Source organism: Salmo salar, chromosome 04 (genome assembly GCF_965601325.2).
Source record: "Salmo salar chromosome 04, fSalSal1, whole genome shotgun sequence".
NCBI classification, from domain to species: domain Eukaryota; kingdom Metazoa; phylum Chordata; class Actinopteri; order Salmoniformes; family Salmonidae; genus Salmo; species Salmo salar.
The window spans coordinates 39,482,349-39,505,213 of record NC_138294.1 but is presented as its reverse complement, the minus strand read 5'-3'; the positions used below and the strand labels follow the sequence as shown (position 1 = coordinate 39,505,213).

General features: G+C 40.5%; 2 protein-coding genes and 1 long non-coding RNA gene across 4 annotated transcripts; 1 reads left to right on the top strand and 2 right to left on the bottom strand.

Moving 5' to 3' along the window:
- Nucleotides 1–575: 575 nt before the first annotated feature.
- On the bottom strand, nucleotides 576–4,066 carry ift22 (intraflagellar transport 22 homolog (Chlamydomonas)). Of its 2 annotated transcripts, NM_001140751.1 has the most exon segments (5): nucleotides 588–1,075; nucleotides 1,720–1,922; nucleotides 2,137–2,226; nucleotides 2,348–2,430; nucleotides 2,737–3,038. In NM_001140751.1, coding segments are annotated over 5 exon segments (564 nt in total). In that variant the 5' UTR covers nucleotides 2,776–3,038; the 3' UTR covers nucleotides 588–926.
- Nucleotides 4,067–7,932: 3,866 nt separating this feature from the next.
- LOC106602878 (uncharacterized) lies at nucleotides 7,933–10,078 on the top strand. Its single transcript, XR_001328315.3, has 3 exons — nucleotides 7,933–8,045; nucleotides 9,514–9,887; nucleotides 9,982–10,078. It is a non-coding gene; the product is annotated as an uncharacterized LOC106602878 (long non-coding RNA).
- Nucleotides 10,079–11,379: 1,301 nt separating this feature from the next.
- Nucleotides 11,380–19,028, bottom strand: ftr82 (finTRIM family, member 82). Its single transcript, XM_014195817.3, has 7 exons — nucleotides 18,173–19,028; nucleotides 15,946–16,041; nucleotides 15,408–15,641; nucleotides 14,959–15,118; nucleotides 14,691–14,741; nucleotides 14,447–14,515; nucleotides 11,380–14,208 (listed from the first exon to the last, which is right to left on the bottom strand). The coding sequence occupies exons 1-7, from the start codon at nucleotides 18,764–18,766 to the stop codon at nucleotides 13,688–13,690; spliced, it is 1,725 nt and encodes a 574-aa protein (XP_014051292.1). The 5' UTR covers nucleotides 18,767–19,028; the 3' UTR covers nucleotides 11,380–13,687.
- Nucleotides 19,029–22,865: the final 3,837 nt, after the last annotated feature.

Below are 22,865 nucleotides of genomic sequence, written 5' to 3'. Positions count from 1 at the left end.
CAAATATTGAAGTTGCTAACTTTCTTCTGAAACATTAGTGGGAAATATACTGAACAAAAATAGAAACGCAACAATAAGATTTTACTGAGTTATAGTTCGAGGAAATCAGTTAATTTAAATAAATTTGTTAGGCCCTAATCTATTTCACATAACTGGGAATACAGGTATGCATCTGTTCAGATACCTTAAAATGGGACTCAAGATCTTGTCATGTTATTTGTGTATTCAAGTTGCCAATGGATAAAATGTAACTGTTCGTTGTCCGTAACTTATGCCTGCCCATACCATAACCCCACCATGGGACACTTTTTAATAAGTTGACAGCAAACTGCTCAACCGTTGGATGGACTGCCATATTCTAAAGCAAGTGGGTTAACAACAGATTTTTACCATACCAGCTTGGATTTGATCTAGCCCAATGCTCCAACCATTAGGCTACCTGCTGGCCCAGGTGTAATGTAATGATCATGCTGTTTAGTCAGCTTCTTTATATGCCACACCTGTCAGGTGGATGGATTTTTCTTGGCAAAGGAGAAATGCTCAACAGGGATATAAACATAATGAGAGCAATAAGCTTTGTGTATATGGAACATTTATGGGATATTTTATTTCAGCTCATGAAACATGACCAACACTTTACATGTTGCATTTATTTCAGAATTTATTAAAAAAAAGACATTAACCATTTGTATGCACACAACAAAATATCCAAGTGTAGTTGGTTGAAAGATTTAATTGCTGGTTACTTTTGCCACCAACTCTGGAAATAGGGTGGAATTATGTTTTGGAAAAGCACAAGTGCAGCTGATTGATTAAAGTTAGACATTCCTGTGCGTGTAAAATAAAAAGACGGGTCAGTGGTTGCAGAGCATCTAGTGGAGTCTAAATCCAACCTTTGATAGATGAAGCTTGGGTTCGGAATGATATTAAGTAATGATAGACATCTCCTCTCGCTCCCGGCTCTCTGACAGTGTTTGCACAATGTTCTCCAAGTACCTGCGGAACCCCTGCCGCACACCCTCAGGATCTTCCTCCAGGTTAGAGTGACTCAATGGTAACCTGTTCAAATGCGAAGCTACACACATGAAACATGTCAAAGAAATCCAACTGATAATTGCCCTCATTAGTATGAATTGAAAAGCAGTGGTCTATGGCCTGTCTAAAGGCCCAGTGCAGTCAAATGTGAGTTTCCTGTTATTTTTCTACACGGGTTGGAAAAACTGATGTAGTTTTACTGTAAGGCTGTTTGAAAAGAGAGCCTGAAATTTCCACTTGTGGTGGGATGGAGTTTTGGCCTTCCTGGTGACATCACCAGGTGGTATATGTTAATACCAATAGGAGTTTTAAACCTTTCAATAACAGCTAGTTCAGGTTACATATCACTCCCATTAGGCTCATCCAATTAGGTCCCTTAATCAAACCACTCCCAGACAGTCCTAGCAAAATTCTTGCTTGAGAAATAGGTATTTGTTAAGCTACTTTTACAATTTTATTTGGAAAAAATAACAGTAAGGTACTTAATTGTTACTTATACATGATTTGATAGAGAACTGCTACATTGGGCCTTAAGTGGCATGATGACAAATGGCATGTACTCGCATAAGGTTGCTTTAGCAGTGGGGGCATTGGAAATATTGAAATGTCATTCAAAGGAAAGATACTCCTACAGTGCACTAGAAAAATATACAATGTAACAAGCTTGTTGATAATTAGTCCTACCTAGGTTGGGTCGTCCATTATCTACTCCACTGCCAGGCTTGTGGTGGGCCATCAGTAGACACTGGCTGTCCTGCAGCCCCTGAGAGGAGATGAACATGGAGTACCATGTCTCTACTTCCGTTAGGTGGCGTGGCATGTCTGGGTTGAAAACTATCACCACACCATTGGAGTCTTTCATCAATGCTGGCCAGCATGACTCAAACCTGCATCGGAAGTGACAAGTTGGTAGAATTGTAGCTTTGATTAGATTGACATAACTGCAATGCAGTACTCTTTGCTGTGAATGGTGATGGACAGATTAATAAATTACACTGAAACGGTTATGACTAATTCTGTTTTCGCGAGTTTGTGTTAGGTGTCCAGTTCAGCTGTGAAATGGGTTTGAGAAGTGTTTGAAATGGCCCTATTGGTCCTTACTTGAAATCTCCAGCACAGTCCCAAAGTTCCACCTCACATGTCGAGGATTTGTCCCCACTTCCCTCATTCTGAGATTCAAACTCCAGTATCCTTGGAACAACACAATGGTTAAATGGTGCACAAGCCATCATTTGGAGTTGTAAACATCAGCTACCAAGCTTTTGCTGATTGACAAATCTGATGCTGGGACTGGGAGATGAGTCCGATTTACCTGACACCTTGAGTAGGACAGTATTCCCCTCCTACTGTCTCCACTGTGTCAGAGAGAAAGTTGGCTAGAACTGTTTTTCCAGACTGAAACACAATGGAAGATCTGTTTCATCAATTTTCACTGGAGAGATAGCTGGCAATATCTTTAATTTACAACCCATCTAACCTAGCCTGGTCTCACATCGGTTTGTACTCTTGCCAACTCCATTGCTATAATTGCCAAGAGAGTGTTTGGAATGCCAATTCCATAAGGAGTAGTCAAAGAGAGCAGAAACAGACTGGCACCCATGCTACATCGTACCCAATGAATCCAAACAATTCATCATTGCTAGCCAGCTCAAGCCAGCCGCAAAAGAAATACCTTATGTGTAAATAGCTCTTTCGTCTTACCTCACTTGGTCCAATTAAAAGTAGTTTTGCTTTGAACATCTCCCCTTCTCTTGTTTTGATAGCGTGTCCAGATTAACGTTAGCTAGCTGCTAGGCGTTGCTGGCTGAACAAATCTGCTAACGTTAGCTAATTATCAGTACCAGACTGCTAAATGCAAGCTACTCAACAATGGAAAAGCTAGATAACTAGCTTTTAAAACAACATGCAAACTTTCTTCTAATTCCAATACTTTATAGTTCTAGCACAATATATAGCTAACACATACAACGTACAACATCCCTTGCTAAATAGCTAGTGATGACGTGTGTAAACATGTTCGTCATCTCTATGGTTTCCAAGGCAGACGGGTGGCCCCAGGGTTGCCAGGTATTAAGAACAATGACCACTCAAAAACAGCGAACAAATCCTGTAAACTAGCACTTTTTTTCTGAAGCAAGAGTAGATGCCACATTTATCCAATAAACCCTTTTCCATAACGTTATTGAGCGAAGTAATTTGTAACGACGTCTCCATCAAATAATTATTATTGCCAGTTTAACGTGAATTGAAGGAATTTGTCTATGCCACAAGAGAAAAGATCATTCAACCTTATTACTCCCCAGACCATTTTCCATTAATGGAGGTCGATTTAAAGTGGAATTGACAGCGTTTCAGCAACATGAAATCGGATTAAAATCTGACCATATACACCCCCGGAAATAATATGCTAAAAAAAAAATTCTTCTATTTTCTGACAAGTGAGCACTTGGTCTTTTTTATTGTCATAAATTCATAGAATCAAATCAAATTGTATTTTTCTAATGTGCCGAATACAACAGGTGTAGACTTTACAGTGAAATGCTTACTTACCAACAATGCAGTTTTAAGAGAAAAAAAAATATTAAGAAAGTATTTACTAAATAAACTGAAGTAAACAATAAATAAATACAAATACAATTAAAAAGAAGAAAATAGAATGTTTGGGAATTACGTATTCTATTTTAGAACCACTTCATATAAGGTCTGTGTTTTTTTTGTAGTCTTTAAAAAAAAATCTAAATACAGATCAACAATTTACATTTTTACATCATACAAAACAGAACGCAGGTATTAACGAGAAAATACTAGAACAAACAAAAAATATAAAAAATAAACAATTCTAGTGCAATTGTAATCACTCTGAAAAAATCTTATTGTAATGATTTAGGAAAATGTTATTCTTGTTATTGTTTAATGTTAATGTTTTAATAAAATAGTTAAATTCAATCAACATTTTTTTAAATTTTGGTATAGAATTTTAGAATTTTAGTTTGTGTATGAAGTATTTGGCAACAAGAATTAAAAAAATCACAATTTCAGTGGTCTTGTTATCATTGCAATAGTAACATATTATATATTTTTATATCTTACAAGCATTTCGCTACACTCGCATTAACATCTGCTAACCATGTGTGGCAAATAAAATGTGATTCACAGAAAATGCAGATATCATCAATAGCCACAAATTTGGATATCATAGAATTACATGGATATATTGTATGTAAAATGTAGAATTGCACTTCCTTAACTTTGTTTGGTATACAATATTTGTATGGCCTTAACCATGCATCTTTCCAGACAATGTCAGGAATAAGCATGTTCCAGAAAAACCTTCCGCTCGGTGTAAGTTGGTTTTGTGAATGAAGAATTTGTCTTATATATTTATTACAACAAGATTTCTCAAGTAAGCCTACGCCTTCCGATCTGAGTTCTGGATAAACTTTGTGATCATTACGAAAGCTAAGATGAGTTTTCATTAGTGTAGTTAGACCACTGGGAACGGCTTTGATCACAGAAATAAACTCTCTGAAAGGTATTGGAAACTCTTTCAATGTTATAAATTGTTCATATGTGAGAATATTACCCTTGTTGTCGAAAACATCAAGAACAAAGTCAATATTCCTCTCATGCCAGCTGGGGTAGAACAATGACTTATTCCTTACAGTTATGTCTGAATTATTCCACAAAAGAGCTTTATGTGGGGGAAAATTTTGCAGGAAACATATTTTCCAGGCCATTAAAGCTTGTTGGTGAAACCTAGCCAATTTAGCAGGTAATCTTTCAGGAATATAATTACATTTCAGTAAAAATTGAAGACCTCCCAACTTATTAAAGACATTATTTGGAATGAAATACCATATTGAATCAGTATTGATCAAACATCTTTTCAACCAGTTTATCTTGAAAGTGTTATTTATGTCAACAAAATCCAACACTTCTAGACCGCCTTCAGCTCTTTTGTTAGAAAGGACTGACTTTTTTAGTTTGTGAGACTTATTTTTCCAAATGAAGGTCTTATTGATATTTTTTACAAGTAGCAGGATTTACACATAACGATAATGAGGGGTACACAAAACGAGACAGTCCCTCTACCTTGGACAGAAGTACTCTCCCAAGTATAGAAAGATCTCTTTGTAGCCAATTATTGAATATATTTTTGGTTTTCTTAATTTTAGGAGAAAACTTCAAATGTTGTCTGACTAAGTGGTTTTTTGACAGATGTATTCCTAAATATTTAACACAGTCCTTTACAGGAATATTTCCTATTTCTTCATCATCCGAGTCAAATAAACATAACATTTCACATTTAGAAACATTCAGTTTTAATCCTGATGCAATAGAAAATGCAGTTATAGCATTAAGGGCATAAACGACCTGGTCTTTGTCTCTTAAGAAAAGAGTAGTATCATCAGCCAGTTGGGAAATTTTGATTTCTTTGTTAAAAATGGTTAAGCCATACAAATTTGCATTATTCAGAGTATCTAGAAATAGAAGTTCCACAACCAAAATGAATAAAAATGGCGGAATTGGGCATCCCTGTCGTACACTTCTGTTGATACTGAATCTTTTGCCAGTATTAAGGTTTAGTAACACAGAACTATTTATATCCTTGTAAAACATGCGAATTACTGATAAAATTTTCACCAAATCCAAAAAGTTTAGGAGACCTAAAGAGAAATTCATGTTCAATTGTGTCAAAGGCTTTACAGAAGTCCAAAAATAAGACAACCACATCTGAGTCAATTGCATCTGAATAATCTATAAGGTCCAAGCCTAAACGAATGTTTGAGTTTATGTGACGGCCCTTCATAAATCCTGTTTGAGTCTCATTTATAATGGTATCTATTCCTTTCTTTAATCTTTTGGCATAAACCAGAGCAATCAATGTGTAATCAATATTTAATAAAGTAATTGGTCTCCAATTGTCAATGAGAGAAGGGTCTTTATCGGGCTTCGGAATCAATGAAATAAGGCCCTGTTTCATAGTGGAGACCATTTCCCCACATTTAATGCAATCTTGAAACATAAAAAATCTGGTCTTCTTGTAACTTTTTTTTATTTCACCTTTATTTAACCAGGTAGGCTAGTTGAGGACAAGTTCTCATTTGCAACTGCGACCTGCCCAAGATAAAGCAAAGCAGTTCGACACATACAACAACACAGAGTTACACATGGAATAAACAACCATACAATCAATAATACAGTAGAAAAATCTATATACAGCATGTGCAAATGAGGTAGGATAAGATGCAATAGAACTCCCAAAACTGTCAATAGAATTCAACTGACAGGCCATCAGGGCCAGGTGATTTCCCTTTTTTCATTGAATTCAGAGCCTCTCTAATTTCTTGAATTGACACAGGTGAATCGCAAACTGAGTGGAAATCATCCTCAATTATAGGGACATAATTCTGAGTGTGGCAAATGTAGCTTTGACAACCATCTTCCTGAAATTGAGAGCTGTAAAGGTTTTCATAAAAGGAATTGACAAATGATGATATTGTAATGGGATCTTTGCATAAAACACAGTTAATTTTGAGTGCAGTTAAAGATTTTCTTTTTTTAGTTTCTCTTTTCAAGTGCAAAAAAGTAACTAGTATTTCTTTCCCCCTCTTCAGTCCATTTAGCTCTTGACCTTACAAAGGCACCCTTTGCCAGATCCGTGTAAAGCTGTTCTAATTCTAGTTGTAAAGACTGGAATACAGACTCCTCTTCTTCAGATAGATTATCTTTATTTAGAAAACTGTCAAGCTTGCTCATCATCTCCTTTTCTCTAAGGTTCTTTAATTGCATCAGCTCTTTGGCGCGTTTAATGGCTACCACTCTGACTTTATATTTGAAAAATTCCCATCTACTTCCATGACCCAAGTCTTTTTTTGCAAAAATATCTTTAGCTAACGATTTGATGTTTTCAATGAGAGTAGTATCTTTAAGAAGTGTGTTGTTTCATTTCCAATATCCTCGAGTAACTTTTGATTTTTTAGTAGCTTGTAAATTAAGGGAAATCAAGTGATGATCAGAAAAGGGTGCCAACTGATGATCTACATCTATAACAAATTGTAACAAAAAAGGGGAAATTAGGAATAAATCTATTCTAGATTTACGTGACATAGTTTTGTTGGTCCAGGTATAACCCTTTGCATCCGGATTGAAATAACACCAGGCATCCTCAACACAGAGATCCTTGCATGATGTATGATGTAGTGATAATATTGCTATTTTGAGGGCTTTGACTCGTTCTAGGAGGAAAACGATCAGCAGATGCATCAGGTGTTTCATTCAAACCCCCTGAAAGAATTATTTATTTATTTATTTTTATTTCACCTTTATTTAACCAGGTAGGCAAGTTGAGAACAAGTTCTCATTTACAACTGCGACCTGGCCAAGATAAAGCAAAGCAGTTCGACACATATAACAACACAGAGTTACACATGGAGTAAAACAAACATACAGTCAATAATACAGTAGAAAAATAAGTCTATATACAATGTGAGCAAATGAGGTGAGATAAGGGAGGTAAAGGCAATTCATAGGCCATGGTGGCGAAGTAAATACAATATAGCAAGTAAAACACTGGAATGGTAGATTTGACAGTAGATGAGTGTGCAAAGTAGAAATACTGGGGTGCAAAGGAGCAAAATAAATAAATAAATACAGTAGGGGAAGAGGTAGTTGTTTGGGCTATTTATAGATGGTCTATGTACAGGTGCAGTGATCTGTGATTAGAATTAGAATTAATTAATTAAAATCAGAAAAGCCTCTGAGTATTTGTTGCTTAAATCCTGTACTTTCCTGGTAAAAAGGCTCTTATTAGGAGCATGTGAGTTATGTCCGTATACATTACAAATTATGAAAATAGCATTGTCAAGTTGAACAGTTACTATGACCCATCTCCCACCTTGTGAAGATGTGGATTCTAGAACGTCACCTTTAAACTTGTGAATAAGTATCTAAACACCAGCAGAATGATTTGATCCATGACTGAAATAGGCCTTATCTTCCCATATAAGGTGTGTTTCGTGTAGATTTACTCTGTGACGTTTTGATAACCGCGCAAATCTATCTCGGACAAGTTAACTTGTGTCAACATATTTCCCTGTAAATAACGTTAGTCTTTAGTGAGCTAGCCAGCTACTTTTTCACATGGTGACATGCTAGCTAGCATGAGCCCACCAGGGAAGCTATATTTAGCTAACTAGATAACTCACCGTTCGTGTCGTCAAGACTTGCTAGCTAACATTAGGCCAGCACCATGGCAAGGACAGTTGGTTTGCTAGCATGTCACCACTTAGAAAAGTCTGACTCCACAAACAGTGAGGTAATGTTAACTGCCTGGCTAAATATCGCCTTGTAGTTAGGAACCTTGGTTGGCTAGTTAGCTACATTAGCTAAAGTTGGCTAGCTAGCTTACAAAACTACCTAATGTTTTCCCCTTACAAAACAGAAACGGTTGTACATGACTAATCAAATGACCTGTGAAGTCAGTTAGAAATGTCAGCAGGGATGGAAATTAAGCTAGCCCAAGGCTAGTACTTTTCAGACTGCTAGTAGACAATGTGCCAAACTAGCCTGACCCAGCAGTGACATTTTGCCTTTACAAACCACAGATTTGAACCTGAATGTAGAAATCGTGGTCTGCTGGCCAGTGCCCAAAATCCTTGTTACATCCCTGCATGTCGATTGCTTTCAGAAGATCTCCCTATCACTGTTGATCCTCCTCAATGAACTTACGGCTGAGGGTTTTAACTTTCCTCTTGAGAATTAGAATCAGAAGTACAGTCATATAGCTCATCACAATACTTTGCCTCTTCAGACAAATAGTACCCTAGACTGTCCTGATCTAGTTGATCATTCCAGATAATTCCTCCATCCCAGTAAATCAAATCAAATCAAATGTATTTATATAGCCCTTCGTACATCAGCTGATATCTCAAAGTGCTGTACAGAAACCCAGCCTAAAACCCCAAACAGCAAGCAATGCATGTGAAAGAAGCACGGTGGCTAGGAAAAACTCCCTAGGAAAAACTCCCTAGAAAGGCCAAAAACCTAGGAAGAAACCTAGAGAGGAACCAGGCTATGAGGGGTGGCCAGTCCTCTTCTGGCTGTGCAGGGTGGATATTATAACAGAACATGGTCAAGATGTTAAAATGTTCATAAATGACCAGCATGGTCAAATAATAATAATCATAGTAGTTGTCGAGGGTGCAACAAGCACGTCCGGTGAACAGGTCAGGGTTCCATAGCCGCAGGCAGAACAGTTGAAACTGGAGCAGCAGCACAGCCAGGTGGACTGGGGACAGCAGCAGTAGAAGTGTCCCATCCACATAGTATGATTTTAGATCTGCAGATAGACAAAAGCCCAGTCTATTTTACCCTTACTATAGTCAAGTCTGTGGGTTATGGTATTTTAATATAGATGTTACCATTTAGGTAATCAGCTTTTGCTAGCTAAGTTTTGTTAATTTTTTTGTCTTTCAGATGGGAGGACCGGAAACCCAGTGACAACACTCAGGTCTGGCCCTGTATTTACTAGAAAACGTAGCTCATCCACCATGGCAGAAGAGGAAGATCCAGACTGTTGATTGGGGAAACAAGAACAGACAATGAAAGTTGAGTGTTGAGGGACCACTTGTCACATTGTCCAAGATGGGTTTGTGTTATGATGATGTATTTTCTGTCCAGATTGATACAGCATTGAAAAAGACCCACCACTGACTAAATGTCTATTTGTTTTTCAGTCCAACAGGAGTGCATCCCTCAGGCCATCCGGTGCATGGACATCCTGTGCCAGTGTGATCTGAGCGCACACGTCCAGTTGTAGAGCCTAGCAGATCGAGCCTGTGGATGGGCAGGTCAGTAACTCATCAAATATGATACAATATTGTGTAAAACATTGAATTTGTAGATACATCGACATTTTGACTTTGTCCTTTTCCCATGTTTTAGACATGAGGCGTGACATGCTCAACATCAGGCTCACCCCACGAGAAGCTGTGCATGATTAATTCCACCCTCAGCAAGGAGATCTGAGGGTACTCTCACTCTGGGGGTAAGACCAAATTTAAGCATCACAGATATACATTTCCACTGTGCCCATGATAAAATGCAATGTGAATTGTGTTGTACTACTGAATCAATGAAACTGAGGAGATGCACTCAAACCAGACTTTGTGATTGAACTTACGTTAACTAAATGTCTTTAGTTGGCTGCTTTGAGTAACACTTGTATGTAATATAACCTATTCTAGGAGCCTATTGTTTAAATGATCTTCATTCATTATTGACTTGTTTTTCAACAAGGTCAGGTACAGGCAGGGGTAACTGGGTCCTTAACTACATTACTTTAGTTGGCTGCTTTGAGCAAAACGTGTATTTAATATAACCTATTCTGGGAGCCTAGTGTGTGTATATGAACTATGTGGAATATTTTTGGACCATTTAAAACAGGTACTGACAGGAGGAGAAATATGAGTTTGTCTGTGGTTGTCACGATGGATGGGGATGAGAAGAAGAAGGCACAAATAGGTGTTGTCAGCCATAAAACTTTAAAGAAGAAGAAGAAGAAGCCTATGAGCAGAGAACACTAGACAAACATTTGTCTTGAAGTAGAATTACAGAAATATTGTATCATTGTGGTGTTAAAACCTAACTTGAAGCTGCTTCATTAGGCATGTTGTCTATATGGATAAAACATATGTTTGAGTTGATAAATACACAGGAATATAAATTCATTTAGCAAAAAGACATGCAAGACTACTGTAACGGCAATCCTTTCAAACATGTTTTTATTATGGTACGCTAAATAATTAATATTGGTGACTATCACTAACACTCACTCAGAATCACTGTGTTTTGTCATGCAGGACTGTTCATAGCACAAGGCCCAAATAAATCATTCTTGTGATTATTTAGGCTGTTCATGTCTCACACTAAACACTATTGAGGCCATTGTAAAAATCCATGGGGCTTGCCTTCACTGATATTCAGCATCAAACAGTCACTGGAATGAAGCAAATAATAATCTCCTAGTTGACTTAACAGGTCATGTTAGCATTAAGTCCTAAAACAGCTTATGTAACTTTAACATCAAACAGATTCTCCTCAAGAAAAATGCCTCATTTGATTTGACAGCTCACAAACTAATCAGTAATTTAATGTAAAATAATGATGATAATATAAACAATTTGTACTATAATTAGCCACAACTGAAGTTCCCTTTGGGGGGAAAAAAATACAATTATTTTATTAAATAAAAAAATAAGGGTACACGCAGCCTTTGATTTGCCTTGACAATAAATTGCAAGTTGATTACATGTTAGACAGATTAGGTCAAAGGCACACAAATATGAAGTCAAAGTTTATTGGTCACGTTTACACGTTTGCATCGCAGGTACAGCGAAATGTTTCAAGCTCTAAAAGTGCAGTAATACCCACATCAATACATTTTTTTTTAAACTTAATACACACATAATCATGAAAAATTAAGAAATATCAGAATGAGCAATGTCAGAGACCGGAATATACTGCATATGTAACAGTGTAGATTCCGTCCCTCTCTTCGCCCCAACCTGAGCTAGAACCAGGGACCCTTGCACACATCAACAACTGACACCCACGAAGCATCGTTACCCATCGCGCCACAAAAGCCGCGGCCCTTGCAACGCAAGGGGAACAACCACTTCAGGTCTCAGAGCGAGTGACGTCACCGATTGAAACGCTATTAGCGCGCCCCACCGCTAACTAACTAGCCATTTCACATCGGTTACACTCACCCCCCTTTTGACCTCCTCCTTTTTCCGCAGCAACCAATGATCCGGGTCACGGCACCAATGTAACAGTGTAGGTTCCGTCCCTCTCTTCGCCCCAACCTGGGCTCGAACCAGGGACCCTTGCACACATCAACAACTGACACCCACAAAGCATCGTTACCCATCGCGCAACAAAAGCCGGTTACATTGGTTACACTCACCCCCTTGCAACGCAAGGGGAACAACCACTTCAGGTCTCAGAGCGAGTGACGTCACCGATTGAAACGCTATTAGCGCGCCCCACCGCTAACTAACTAGCCATTTCACATCGGTTACACATATACTGCATACAGTATGTATACACACACACACACACACACACACACACACCTCTCTACATGACCAATAGTATGTGAACACCTGCTCGTCGAACATCTCATTCCAAAATCATGGGCATTCATTTGTAGTTGGTCCCCCCATTGCTGCTTTAACAGCCTCCACTCTTCTGGGAAGGCTTTCCACTAGATGTTGGAATATTGCTGCTTTCCAATTCATCCCAAAGGTGTTCGATGGGGTTGAGGTCAGGGCTCTGTGCAGGCCAGTGAAGTTCTTCCACACCGATCTCGATATATGGATCTCGCTTTGTGCACAGAGGGCATTGTCATCCTGAAACAGGAAAGGGCCTTCTCCAAACTGTTGCCGCAAAGTTGGAAGCACAGAATCGTCTAGAATGTCATTGTCTGCTGTAGCATTAAGATTTCCCTTCACTGGAACTAAAGGGTCTAGCCCCAACCATGAAAAACTGCCCCAGACCATTATTCCTCCTCCACCAAACTTTACAGCTGGTACTATGCATTGGGGCATCCACCAAACCCAAATTCGTCTGTCGGACTGCCAAATGGTGAAGCGTGATTCATCACTCCAGAGAACGCGTTTCCACTGCTTCAAAGTCCAATGGCGGCGAGCTTTACACCACTCCAGCTGATGCTTGGCATTGCGCATCATGATCTTAGGCTTGTGTGCGGCTGCTTGGCCATGGAAACCCATTTCATGAAGCTCCCGACAAACAGTTCTTGTGCTGACATTGCTTCCAGAGGCAGTTTTGAACTTCAGTAATTGAGTGTTGCAACCGAGGACAGACGATTTTTACGCTCTACGCGCTTCAGCACTCGGTCCCATTCTGTGAGCTTGTGTGGCCTACCACTTTGCGGCTGAGCCCTTGTTGCTCCTAGATGTTTCCACTTCACAATAGCAGCACTTAGAATTGACCGGGGCAGCTCTAGCAGGGCATAAATTTGACGAACTGACTTGTTATAAAGGTGGCATCCTCTGACGGTGCCACGTTGAAAGTCACTGAGCCCTTCAGTTCTATTCTACTGCCAATGTTTTTAATGGAGATTGCATGGCTGTGTGCTCAATTGTACATACCTGTCAGCAACAAGTGTGGCTGAAATAGCCAAATCCACAAATTTAAAGGGTGTACACATACTTGTGTATATATATATATATATATATATATATATATATATATATATAGTCATTTCATCTTTATTGAAAATAGTTATTCTAGTCATAAAAAGCTAACTGTTACATACAGTACAAACACATTTAGTTGGCCATGTAGATACTAGTTTTTCAAAATACCATTAGATAAAGAATACTTGATGTCAGATAAAGGTTATATGTTTACATACAGTGTAATTATTAGGACCTCTGCTCATTCAAATGTTTAGAAAATTCATAAAATAGAACTCTTGGATGGAGCGATGTGGCACACTCAGTCTCAAAGAAAAACAACAAATTACAAATGATGCATAGGGCACCATGTGAAAAATAAAACAAAACGTTCTTTAAAAAACAGTGATTATATTTTTCATCAAGGAATAAGAGGCACATGTTAGTGTTCATTTGAGTTGACAGATCTTGACCGAGGTTCCAACTCCAAAGCCGGGATAGAGGGGCTCCACAAACATGGTTTCGAACCTGTGCAGGAGAGTCATGTGGTTGCCTATACTGAAGAAGGCCAGGACCCCTGCCGAGTGGTCTAGGTAGACCCCTATCCTCGGTGAATGGGGCGCATTGATGGCTTTATCTGCCCTGTTGTGCCAGGCTGAGTACCCTGTATCAGAACACAGCAGGCTCCAGGACTTATCATTATAGCCCAGCAGACACAGTGATCCTTTCCCCTTGCGGCTGATTCCCTTATACGCCACCCCCATGGAGAACTCCCCGCTCCACTCGATCTCCCAGTAGAAGCGGCCACCAGACAGGGCTTCGCGGCACAACACTTGCGCGAAGCTGTCAAACCTTTCCGGGGTGTCAGAGTAGGGCTGGAGGTCCCTGGTTCGGATCACCTTTCTGCTGCTGTCCGACAGGTGTAGCTCCTTGTAGGCTGTGCTGGGGTCCAGTCTCAGCTGGCAGAAGTCTGGGGGAGGGATGGAAGTGAAATGGGTCAACATTCGTGTTGTTCTGTGATACAGGTTTATGAGTCAACAGGTTTATGAAGAGATAATATGCCTGGTCCCAGATCTGGTTTGTACCATCTTGCCAACTCCTATGGTCATTGTTTGGCATGACAATGACCATAGGAGTTGGTAAGAAAGCACAAACAGATCTGGAACCAGGTTTGAGAGTAGATGCTAATTGAACAGATATGTACTTACATTTCAGAAACTCTGATCTGGTCTTGGGCTCTGGTGGAGGAGGGCTGTCCACTGTCATTACTTCTATGACTAGAAGGTGAAAATAGAAGACATTGTCTCAATGTCTATTCAAAACCACAGCACTGAATTTCTTCATAGGCCTTCACCTCCCAAACTATTAAAAAAAAATTGTTTTCTAGTGTGTGATCTAACTTTACACAATGAACAAACATCATATATACAGTAGACTGATCACAAGACTCACCTCTGCTGCTTTTCTCTCTCTTTTCTGTCGTATAAACAGGGACTTCGTTCACTGTGAGAGGCAATATAAAAGGTAATCAGCAAAACATTGAGTGTCTTGGCTATTGTTAACAGAATTTCAGATATACTGTGTATTGTTTTTAGATATAAAACAAATGATGGTCAATTAGACACTGGTTGTATATGTTCTAGTCTCACAGGTCAGGCAATTGCTTCTGAAATATGACACGTGAAAGACTGGAAACGGAGGCTATGGATGTTGTTTTGACCTGACTTGGAGATCTTCACAAGTTCCTCTCTACCCAGCTCCTCCAGACGATCCTTGATCTCTGCCACAGCTTTCCTGGCTGCGCTGAACGAGAAGTCTGGGTTCACCGACACTCTGGGGATAAAGCCATCATCCGTGGGAGTACACAGATAGTTGAAGTTCTGTATAAAAATAAATCATGAGTGTCATCAAATAAGCATGTTCAAGGACCAACAATGAACGAGCAGCAGAGGAACATATTCTAGAGATCCATGACTTTGATTGCTGCTTAACATCATAGTCCTTTTTTAAACGATGGACCAAACATAAATTGCACTATTGAACCTTTTACAGATCCAATTTTCTTGCACTTTACAATTTAGTGGACATCCACTGACCACTATAAATGAATGTAGTACAGAATATTCAGAACATACAGTATGTAATTGTATGTAGTCCTTTCAGTCTCACCTGTAGGAAGTGGATGTGGTCCTCAGTGCTGTACAGCTGTTTGAGTCCCGTCTCCTTCTTCTTCAGCTCATCTATCTCCTGCTCCAGCCTCTCCACCAGCCCCTCAGCCTGGTTGAACGCAGCCTTCTCGTTGATGCCAATCATCTTTGTCACCTCTGACCTCATTCTCTCGATGGAGCGGATCATATCCTCAAACATCTTCTCACTCTCCGCCATGGCCCTCCGGGCTGAGCTCTGGACAGGACAACACAGTTAATGATTCATTTATCTCAGGTCAAGAGGCCTACACACATATGCTAGATGTACATTTCTAGACAAGACACAGTCATCATTGATACATCGTGAGTTACAGGCTGCCATGCAGAAGGTCATCACACATTAAGTTGATCTACAGTTCTCTGCTTTAATTGGGAATAGGGAATGTAGTTTAAGAATTATTTTTATTTTTTTTAAACATTGAACATGACAGAGCAGTTATGAGTTAGTGTATGAAATAGAAGTTTCATCAGACAATGTTTTGAAGACATTTTCTCCTTACCTTTAGTGAGTCCACTGCTGTTCTCAGTTCCTCCAGCTCCTTCACCCTGTCCTGGCATTTCTGTCTGATCTCAGCTTGAGCAACTCCCAGGAGTTTCTGTTGAGGTGACACCACAGAATCATCAACACAATACCTCTTACAGGTGAGTCATAGGCGGCACCTTAATTGGGGAGGATGGGCTCTTAGTAATGGCTGGAACGGAATCAATGGAATGGTATCGAACACATCAAACACGTTTTCCATTCAGCAGCCTCGTGTGAGTGAATATATAAGGGCCTTGCATGTCATTCAGTTCACGATTAGTATCATTAGATTTGTTATGCCTTCCAACTTGGGCTTGATTATGTAATGTCACTGAATGGTTTATTTGTGGTTAACAGTGACAGTGGACAGCGTTATCTTGAGGGGCATTGCATGTGTTTATGTTATACTCTACAATTAAGATCGAATTCTTATTTCTCATACTGTTATTAGTTAATAGGTTGTTTTTTGTGTCTCTTTATGAAGTGAAAAAAAAACATATCTTATGTGACAAAGATGCGATTATACAATGAGAGTAATAGTGCCTTTTCCCCATAACAAGCATCGCTCTAAAGGTCTACTTAGAATGGGCGGCTTTATCTCCGAAGGAGGGGAAAAAAAGAGCCTCATGGAATCCTGACCATGCCAGGAATGTGAAACTACTGCTGTATGCGTGAGCCTGACTTCTAAAGAGATGTTTTAAGGTGCACACATACTGGCCTATACAGTATAGAGAGGAGAGGGAGAGCTAATTCAGCCTTTACTCAAAACCTACCAGCCCATTCTTCAAGATAAGCTCAAGGAATGTGGGGAATCTGGGGAGAGGGGATTGGGGGAAGAGAGGGAGGGGAGTGTGAAAGAGAAGGAGTGAAGCCATGGGAGAGGAGAGTCAGGTTGTAAATCTGGGGATGAGAGGAACCAGTCTCCCCATTTAGCAAACAGAAAGCTGAATTATGGCCTTTGTAAAAAGCTTTGCTTCACAGTATTACGATGATGTCATATAAATGTCCTTGATATACATTCATGTCATAGATATTGGTGATAATAATGTAAAAGTAACATACTGTATATTAGTTTGATGTGGCCCAACTGTGGCTGTTTTAAAAACTGTAGCTTTTGACTGCCAATTCTGGCAGTCCATTTGAATGGAGACTGATTTGGATGCAGTGGCTGGTCATGGTCAGGTCAATGGTTTGTTGATCATAAATAGGACATGCGGTTAGACAAGGCCTTGATTCAGTCTCTGCATTCTGGTAAAACTGCATTCCATTATCACCACCTCCACCATCCCCACTCCCACTACTAGGCCTAAACCCAGCCCCTTCCCACAGGTGGGTTTCAAAGTTCAGTCCAGGAAACTGGAGTCTCTAGTTTCTGTCATAATATAGCCCCAAATACACCAAACTAGAAACCCTGGGTCTGCCTTTGGTGTATTTGGGTCTTCCTGGGACTTGAGACCCCTGTTTGGAAGCTGGGAACATGGCTATCGGATCGGGAACACTGTCTCATCAAGCACAGCTGGAACACCACAAACCTTTACCACATATTAAGAACACATTCCTCGATCAAACTCACAGCTAATCAGAGAGCTGTACTTGTTTTGGATGTGTGAGTGTGCTTGCCTGACCTGTAGGAGTGGGTGGTAACGCTGGCTGGTTGGTAAGCTAGCTGGGTCAAAGTACAAACGTTGCAGAGGTGGTGGCAGTGGGTGGGGGTTGGGAATACTACAATTCTGCCTAACCCCACATTCCTGTATCATCAACACGCACCACCATAAGCCACTGGCCACTCACTCACATCCCTGTCCCGTATTTCCCCTCTGACTAACTACCTAGTTCTGTTCGCTCACTGAGAGAAATCTGGTTCTTTAGGAGGGAAGGAGGCGTTGGTGAGTAAACCGTTAGTCAGTTAACCTTTGAGTCAGTTCTAGAACACTCCCCTTAAAGTGACTGTGCCTTGTACCTTCAGGGTGTACTGATTTCTGCCATATGACCAGCTGAACAAGTTATTTACATTGTATGTACAGTATCCAGATATCCTCACGTCACACTTTTGATTTCAGTTTAAATTAATCATATTTTGATTTCAAAATACAGATCATTCTGTGAAAAATTGTAAACCTACAAGTCAAGGTCTGGGCTACTCCCATAAAACTCACAGCTAATCCTGACACTCGGATAGAAAGAAACATGTCTCCGCTCCTTACCTGTTTCTCACTCCTCTCTGCCTCGGCTGAGACGATGTCATGTCCCTTGTGTTCGCTGACAGTACAGATGGCACAGATACACATCTGGTCGGTCCGACAAAACAGCTCCAGGGACTTCTGGTGCTGGGGGCAGATCTTTCTGTCCAGGTTCCCCAGCTCGTCCACCAGCTTGTGCCTTTTGAATGTGGCTGACTCATAGTGGGGCTTCAGGTGCTTCTCACAATATGAGGCCAGGCAGTTCAGGCAGGACTTAACAGCCTTGAGCTTCTTACCAGAGCAGTAGTCACAGGGCACGTCGGCAGGCCCAGCAAAGGTGTTCCCTGGGGGTGTGAGGTTCAGGTTGAGGTTGGCACCAGTCTTCTTGATCTTCTCTGCCACCTTGGTGAGCATAGTGTTGGGCCTGAGCACAGGCCTCTGGGTGAAGGTGATCTTACACTGGGGGCAGATGTAGATCCCTGTGTAGTCTGCCTCATTCCAGTAGCCGCTGATGCAGTCCATGCAGAAACTGTGTCCGCAGGGGATAGCCACGGGGTCCCTCAGCAGCCCCACACACAGTGGGCAGCTGAAGTAATCCGAAGACGTGGGATCAGCCATCGTCGCTACTCACTACACTACAAAAAACACTCCTCAGAACTGTAGAGAGAGAGAAAGGCAGACAGACAGACAGACAGACAGAGGAATCCACAGAGGGATCTAACCAGTGCACTAGGGAGTCCGCCGTCCACAAGAGTGTGGCAGAGCCTGCCAGAGACAGGACCTACTTGTATTTCTGAATTCCAGAGGTTATTGATTGAAAGCAGGCTCTACCCCTGTGCTGCCTGAGAGTATGTAGCGCTCAGCCCAGTTCAGATAAACAGGTTGAGCAAAGGCTGTAGGAGACTTAAAGGGAGGGGGAGAGAGCGAGGGGGCGGGCTGAAAGGAGATAAAAAATAGGGGATAGGCTGAGGCAGGGAGAATGAATGAATTGTAGCACACAGGGAGGCACTAACTGCTGCTAAATATGCCTGAATTTTTGGGGGGGTTTCAGTTTTTAGTCTGATTCAAATTTTTTAACTGTATTTGACCCTATAGCGCGCAAACTACACCGCAGGCTGGATCAGTTAATCATCGTTTTTTATTAGCTCCAAAGTTTTGTGTGCTAATCAGAGACTACGATACGGCATTGTTTTAAAATATAAACAGTTTTTCCCATTTTCACCCTCAAACTCAACTAGAACAGTGAACAGAATTACAGATGTCATAGGCCCTACATTAGATGCAGTTGAATAGACACAAATGCGCATTTTGTGGAAGATCCGGTTTTGAAGGGGCTGGAGTCCACCCACTGAACAAACAAACCTGTTCCCACCACAAACAGGATAGAATAGGATACATTTCAAATGTCAGAGGGGATCTTTTTCTATCTTTTGCGACCCAAAACAAACAGCGGTACCTGTCACTGTTTGAACTGCCTGCCACAGGTGTTTTGACAAAGAGCAGTTAGAGTTCAGGACAGAAGTTATTGTATATATTTAAACTGCAGCTTGTTGAACTAGTCTAACTGCCCATACAGGTGCATCCCAGGAGGTTGGTGGCACCTTAAATGGGGAGGAAGGGCTCGTGGTAATAGCTGGAGCAGAATGAGTATAATGGTTTCAAATACGGCAAGCACATGGTTCCAATGTGTTTGATGCCATTCCATTCGCTCCGTTCCAGCCATTATTGTGAGCGATCCTCCCCTCAGCTGCCTCCACCAGTGGTGCATGGAGTAGTAAAAGTAGATATGGTGTGTGTCAAACAGAGAGACCAAAAATGCTCATTAGAGGCAGCCAAAAGAGAACATTGCAATCACAGAAACATGTTTCACAAAACATTCCCATCTCTTACAGGTTTATCTGTCTGATGTCCATCTGATATTGTGCCATGTAAAAATGCCCATCTAGCCCATGACTTAAGTCCCCTTGTTACTTTAGTATTTGGTATGTACAGTATAAACATATCCTGTGTCTTTATTAGCTATAGTCTAAAACCAGCAGAGTCCATCTTTCAAGAAACACCTTGGTTTCTATATTGCCAATTGTCATCCTATCCTCTTTCTCCCATGACAGGCTTATTTAGTAATATTACAGTAATATTACAAAGGCTTTGAAGGGTAAGCCTTTAAAGGGGCAATCTGTAGTTGCTACATACATTTTTGGAATTAAAAATTAATTATATGTACCCATTGATACTTGAAGAATATAACTTATAAATACCTCATGAGCTTATTTCAACTGTCATACCCAATCAGAACCCCAAATATAAGCTTGTTGTACTACAATGTTTGTAAACAAAGTAAATGTAAACAAACACTATATAGCCTCAAAACATGGTAAAACTATTTTCTATATCATGGATTGTCAGTCCTTGCATCCATAGCTCTGTTTATTAATTTGTCTATGACCTGACGAAGATCAAACTCGGATCAAAGCGTTGTCTTTTTTGTGTGTCTGATTATGTCACCATGGGAGCATACCAGAGTTGCTGACATTTCTTTGATACATTTCTCCAGGCCCATCCCTCAGCTTTTTATCGAAACAGGGACCGGGAGGATGCTTTGTTAATGTTTCAACTGCTGATTTCCGCTTTAAAGACCCATCCCACTGGGCACACACTGGATGAATAAACGTTGTTTCAATGAAACCAACGTGGAATAGACATTGAATTAACGTCTGTGCCCAGTGGGATGGCCCATTCTCATTCTGGATCAATTCTGACATCATGAACTAATTAGCACATTTGCATTTCAATTTACACCTTTGTTTCCTCTTGGGCCAAGGATGTGGCCATACTGTAGTGCACATTTCTCTCTCTCACTAGTTCACTAAAGAGGGCATAAATAAGAAACTCATTACCCTGTAGCCACAAGGTAATGTGTGAGGTAGTGGACCTTAGGGATAAAATGGTTTGCTGAATTATCTTATTCCAGAAGAGTTGATAGGCATACTGAGGCATTTACAGTATGTTACAATTATTTAAATTACAGGGCCACCGAAACATTTCTACCAACCGGTTGCGCAAGGCCGTGTACGCAACTCCTCCCTCATTGCATATCTTACATCATTGCACTTTAGAGATAGTTTCGCCTCTCTCCGTATTTGGTCAGGTTTCTGATAAGCCAGTTTCTCTTCCTCTAATTTTTGTGTGGATCAGATACCAGGAAAGTAGACCAATCCAGAGTAAAAGCAGCCCTCTGTTTTCCTTATTGATTAACGAGAGAGAGAGTATGAGGGAAAAGGTCATACACTGCCAAATGCATGGTCTTGATTTATGTGAAAAAAATCATCTAGTTGTACAGTAACAACACACAGGTATACAAGTTAGGCTCATCTGATTAGGTACAGACACTTCCCATTTTTATGAAAAGCAATGCACAAGGCCTGGTGCAATGTACTTAATAAACTCAAAGACTAATGCCCATCACTCAAAGTTATTGGGTGAGGAAACAGTTCAGTTATCATAAAGGAATAAACATGCTATAAACATGTCCTAGTTATGTCTTTTGATCAGTCAGGCATAAAACCCTACGGTTTACAAGGTGAAAGGTCAACATTCATTAAACCAAACATTCTCTTGCATCAGGTGTAGTGGGGGGTAACCGGGGGTAACCAGGAAGTTTCAGTCAGGGGATGTTGTTGTGGAGAGTCAGTGAGTAAGAAAATACAAAATGGCTGTGTGAGTGTAGGATTACTTCCTAAATGGCTCCCTATACCCTATATAGTGCACCAGGGCTCATACGTTGCTGGTCAAAAGTAGTGAACTATGTAGGGAATAGGGTGCCATTTGAGACGCAACCTAGAAGTCAAGGACCCGGCTGTGTCTGTGTGTGATTGGTCAGAATATGGAGAGAGACAAAGTATTTACAAGTGTTGCCTTGGAACAATGGTTACCTTTGTTAGTGCTGGCTGGCAGATACACAGGGCTGCAGAGGAGGAGTCTGGACAGGGGCCAGATCACAGGGAACAGGTTGTTGCTGCACACTGCAGAACAGACCTCTACAACAAATAGGGGCAAAAAGGGACAATTGTTGATGAGGATTCCAAAATATTTTTTAATTACATTTGTGTGGTACTTTGGACAGTTCACTTGGAAAAGTACCTGGAAAACAGAGACGTGTTATGCAAATGTAGGTTGCAGATGTAACATTGGCTCTGCATGTAAATGTATGAAAGCAACCAGTGAATCCATATTAACATGACTCTCTGTAAGATAAGCAATCATGTGTTTCCATTGTCAATATCAGCTCAGCATGTTGAACAACAACCAGAATGAGTCAGGTGAGCCAGATAGGGGTGTATTACAGCAGCATCCTAACTATTTTACTACAGTCATCCTGGTTATGTCACTACAGTTACAGCACATCACAGCTACATGTGGGTAGCTAATGTGGAAATAAACCACAGAAGAAAAAAGGGCCAACATAACCACCTCCCTATAAACAGATCTTTATTGAAGGTTCACTTTAAGGGCAACTGAACAAACTAACTTTGACTTCACAGTCACATTAATGTGAAAGACCACCAGGATGTCTGTCAATTATAAAGGGAGTGATATGATATTGAATCACAACACCTGATTGTCTTATTGGAGACTGTCCTCAACTGAACTGAACTCAGGCCCTTCTGATGTGGAGCTGTCATGAGCTTCATTCAGGGGCTTGTATTTTGGATAGTCC

Bases quoted from the DNA above. Each gene is read 5' to 3' on its own strand.
- ift22 (XM_082973761.1), bottom strand. From the start codon at position 1,897: ATGAAAGACTCCAATGGTGTGGTGATAGTTTTCAACCCAGACATGCCA. The intron at 1,076-1,719 runs GTAGGACTAATT...TCATGTGTGTAG, and splicing joins TAATGGACGACCCAACCTAG to CTTCGCATTTGAACAGGTTA.
- ftr82 (XM_014195817.3), bottom strand. From the start codon at position 18,766: ATGGCTGATCCCACGTCTTCGGATTACTTCAGCTGCCCACTGTGTGTG. The intron at 16,042-18,172 runs GTAAGGAGCGGA...TCACCTCAACAG, and splicing joins CAGAGAGGAGTGAGAAACAG to AAACTCCTGGGAGTTGCTCA. The intron at 15,119-15,407 runs GTGAGACTGAAA...ATTTTTATACAG, and splicing joins ACCACATCCACTTCCTACAG to AACTTCAACTATCTGTGTAC.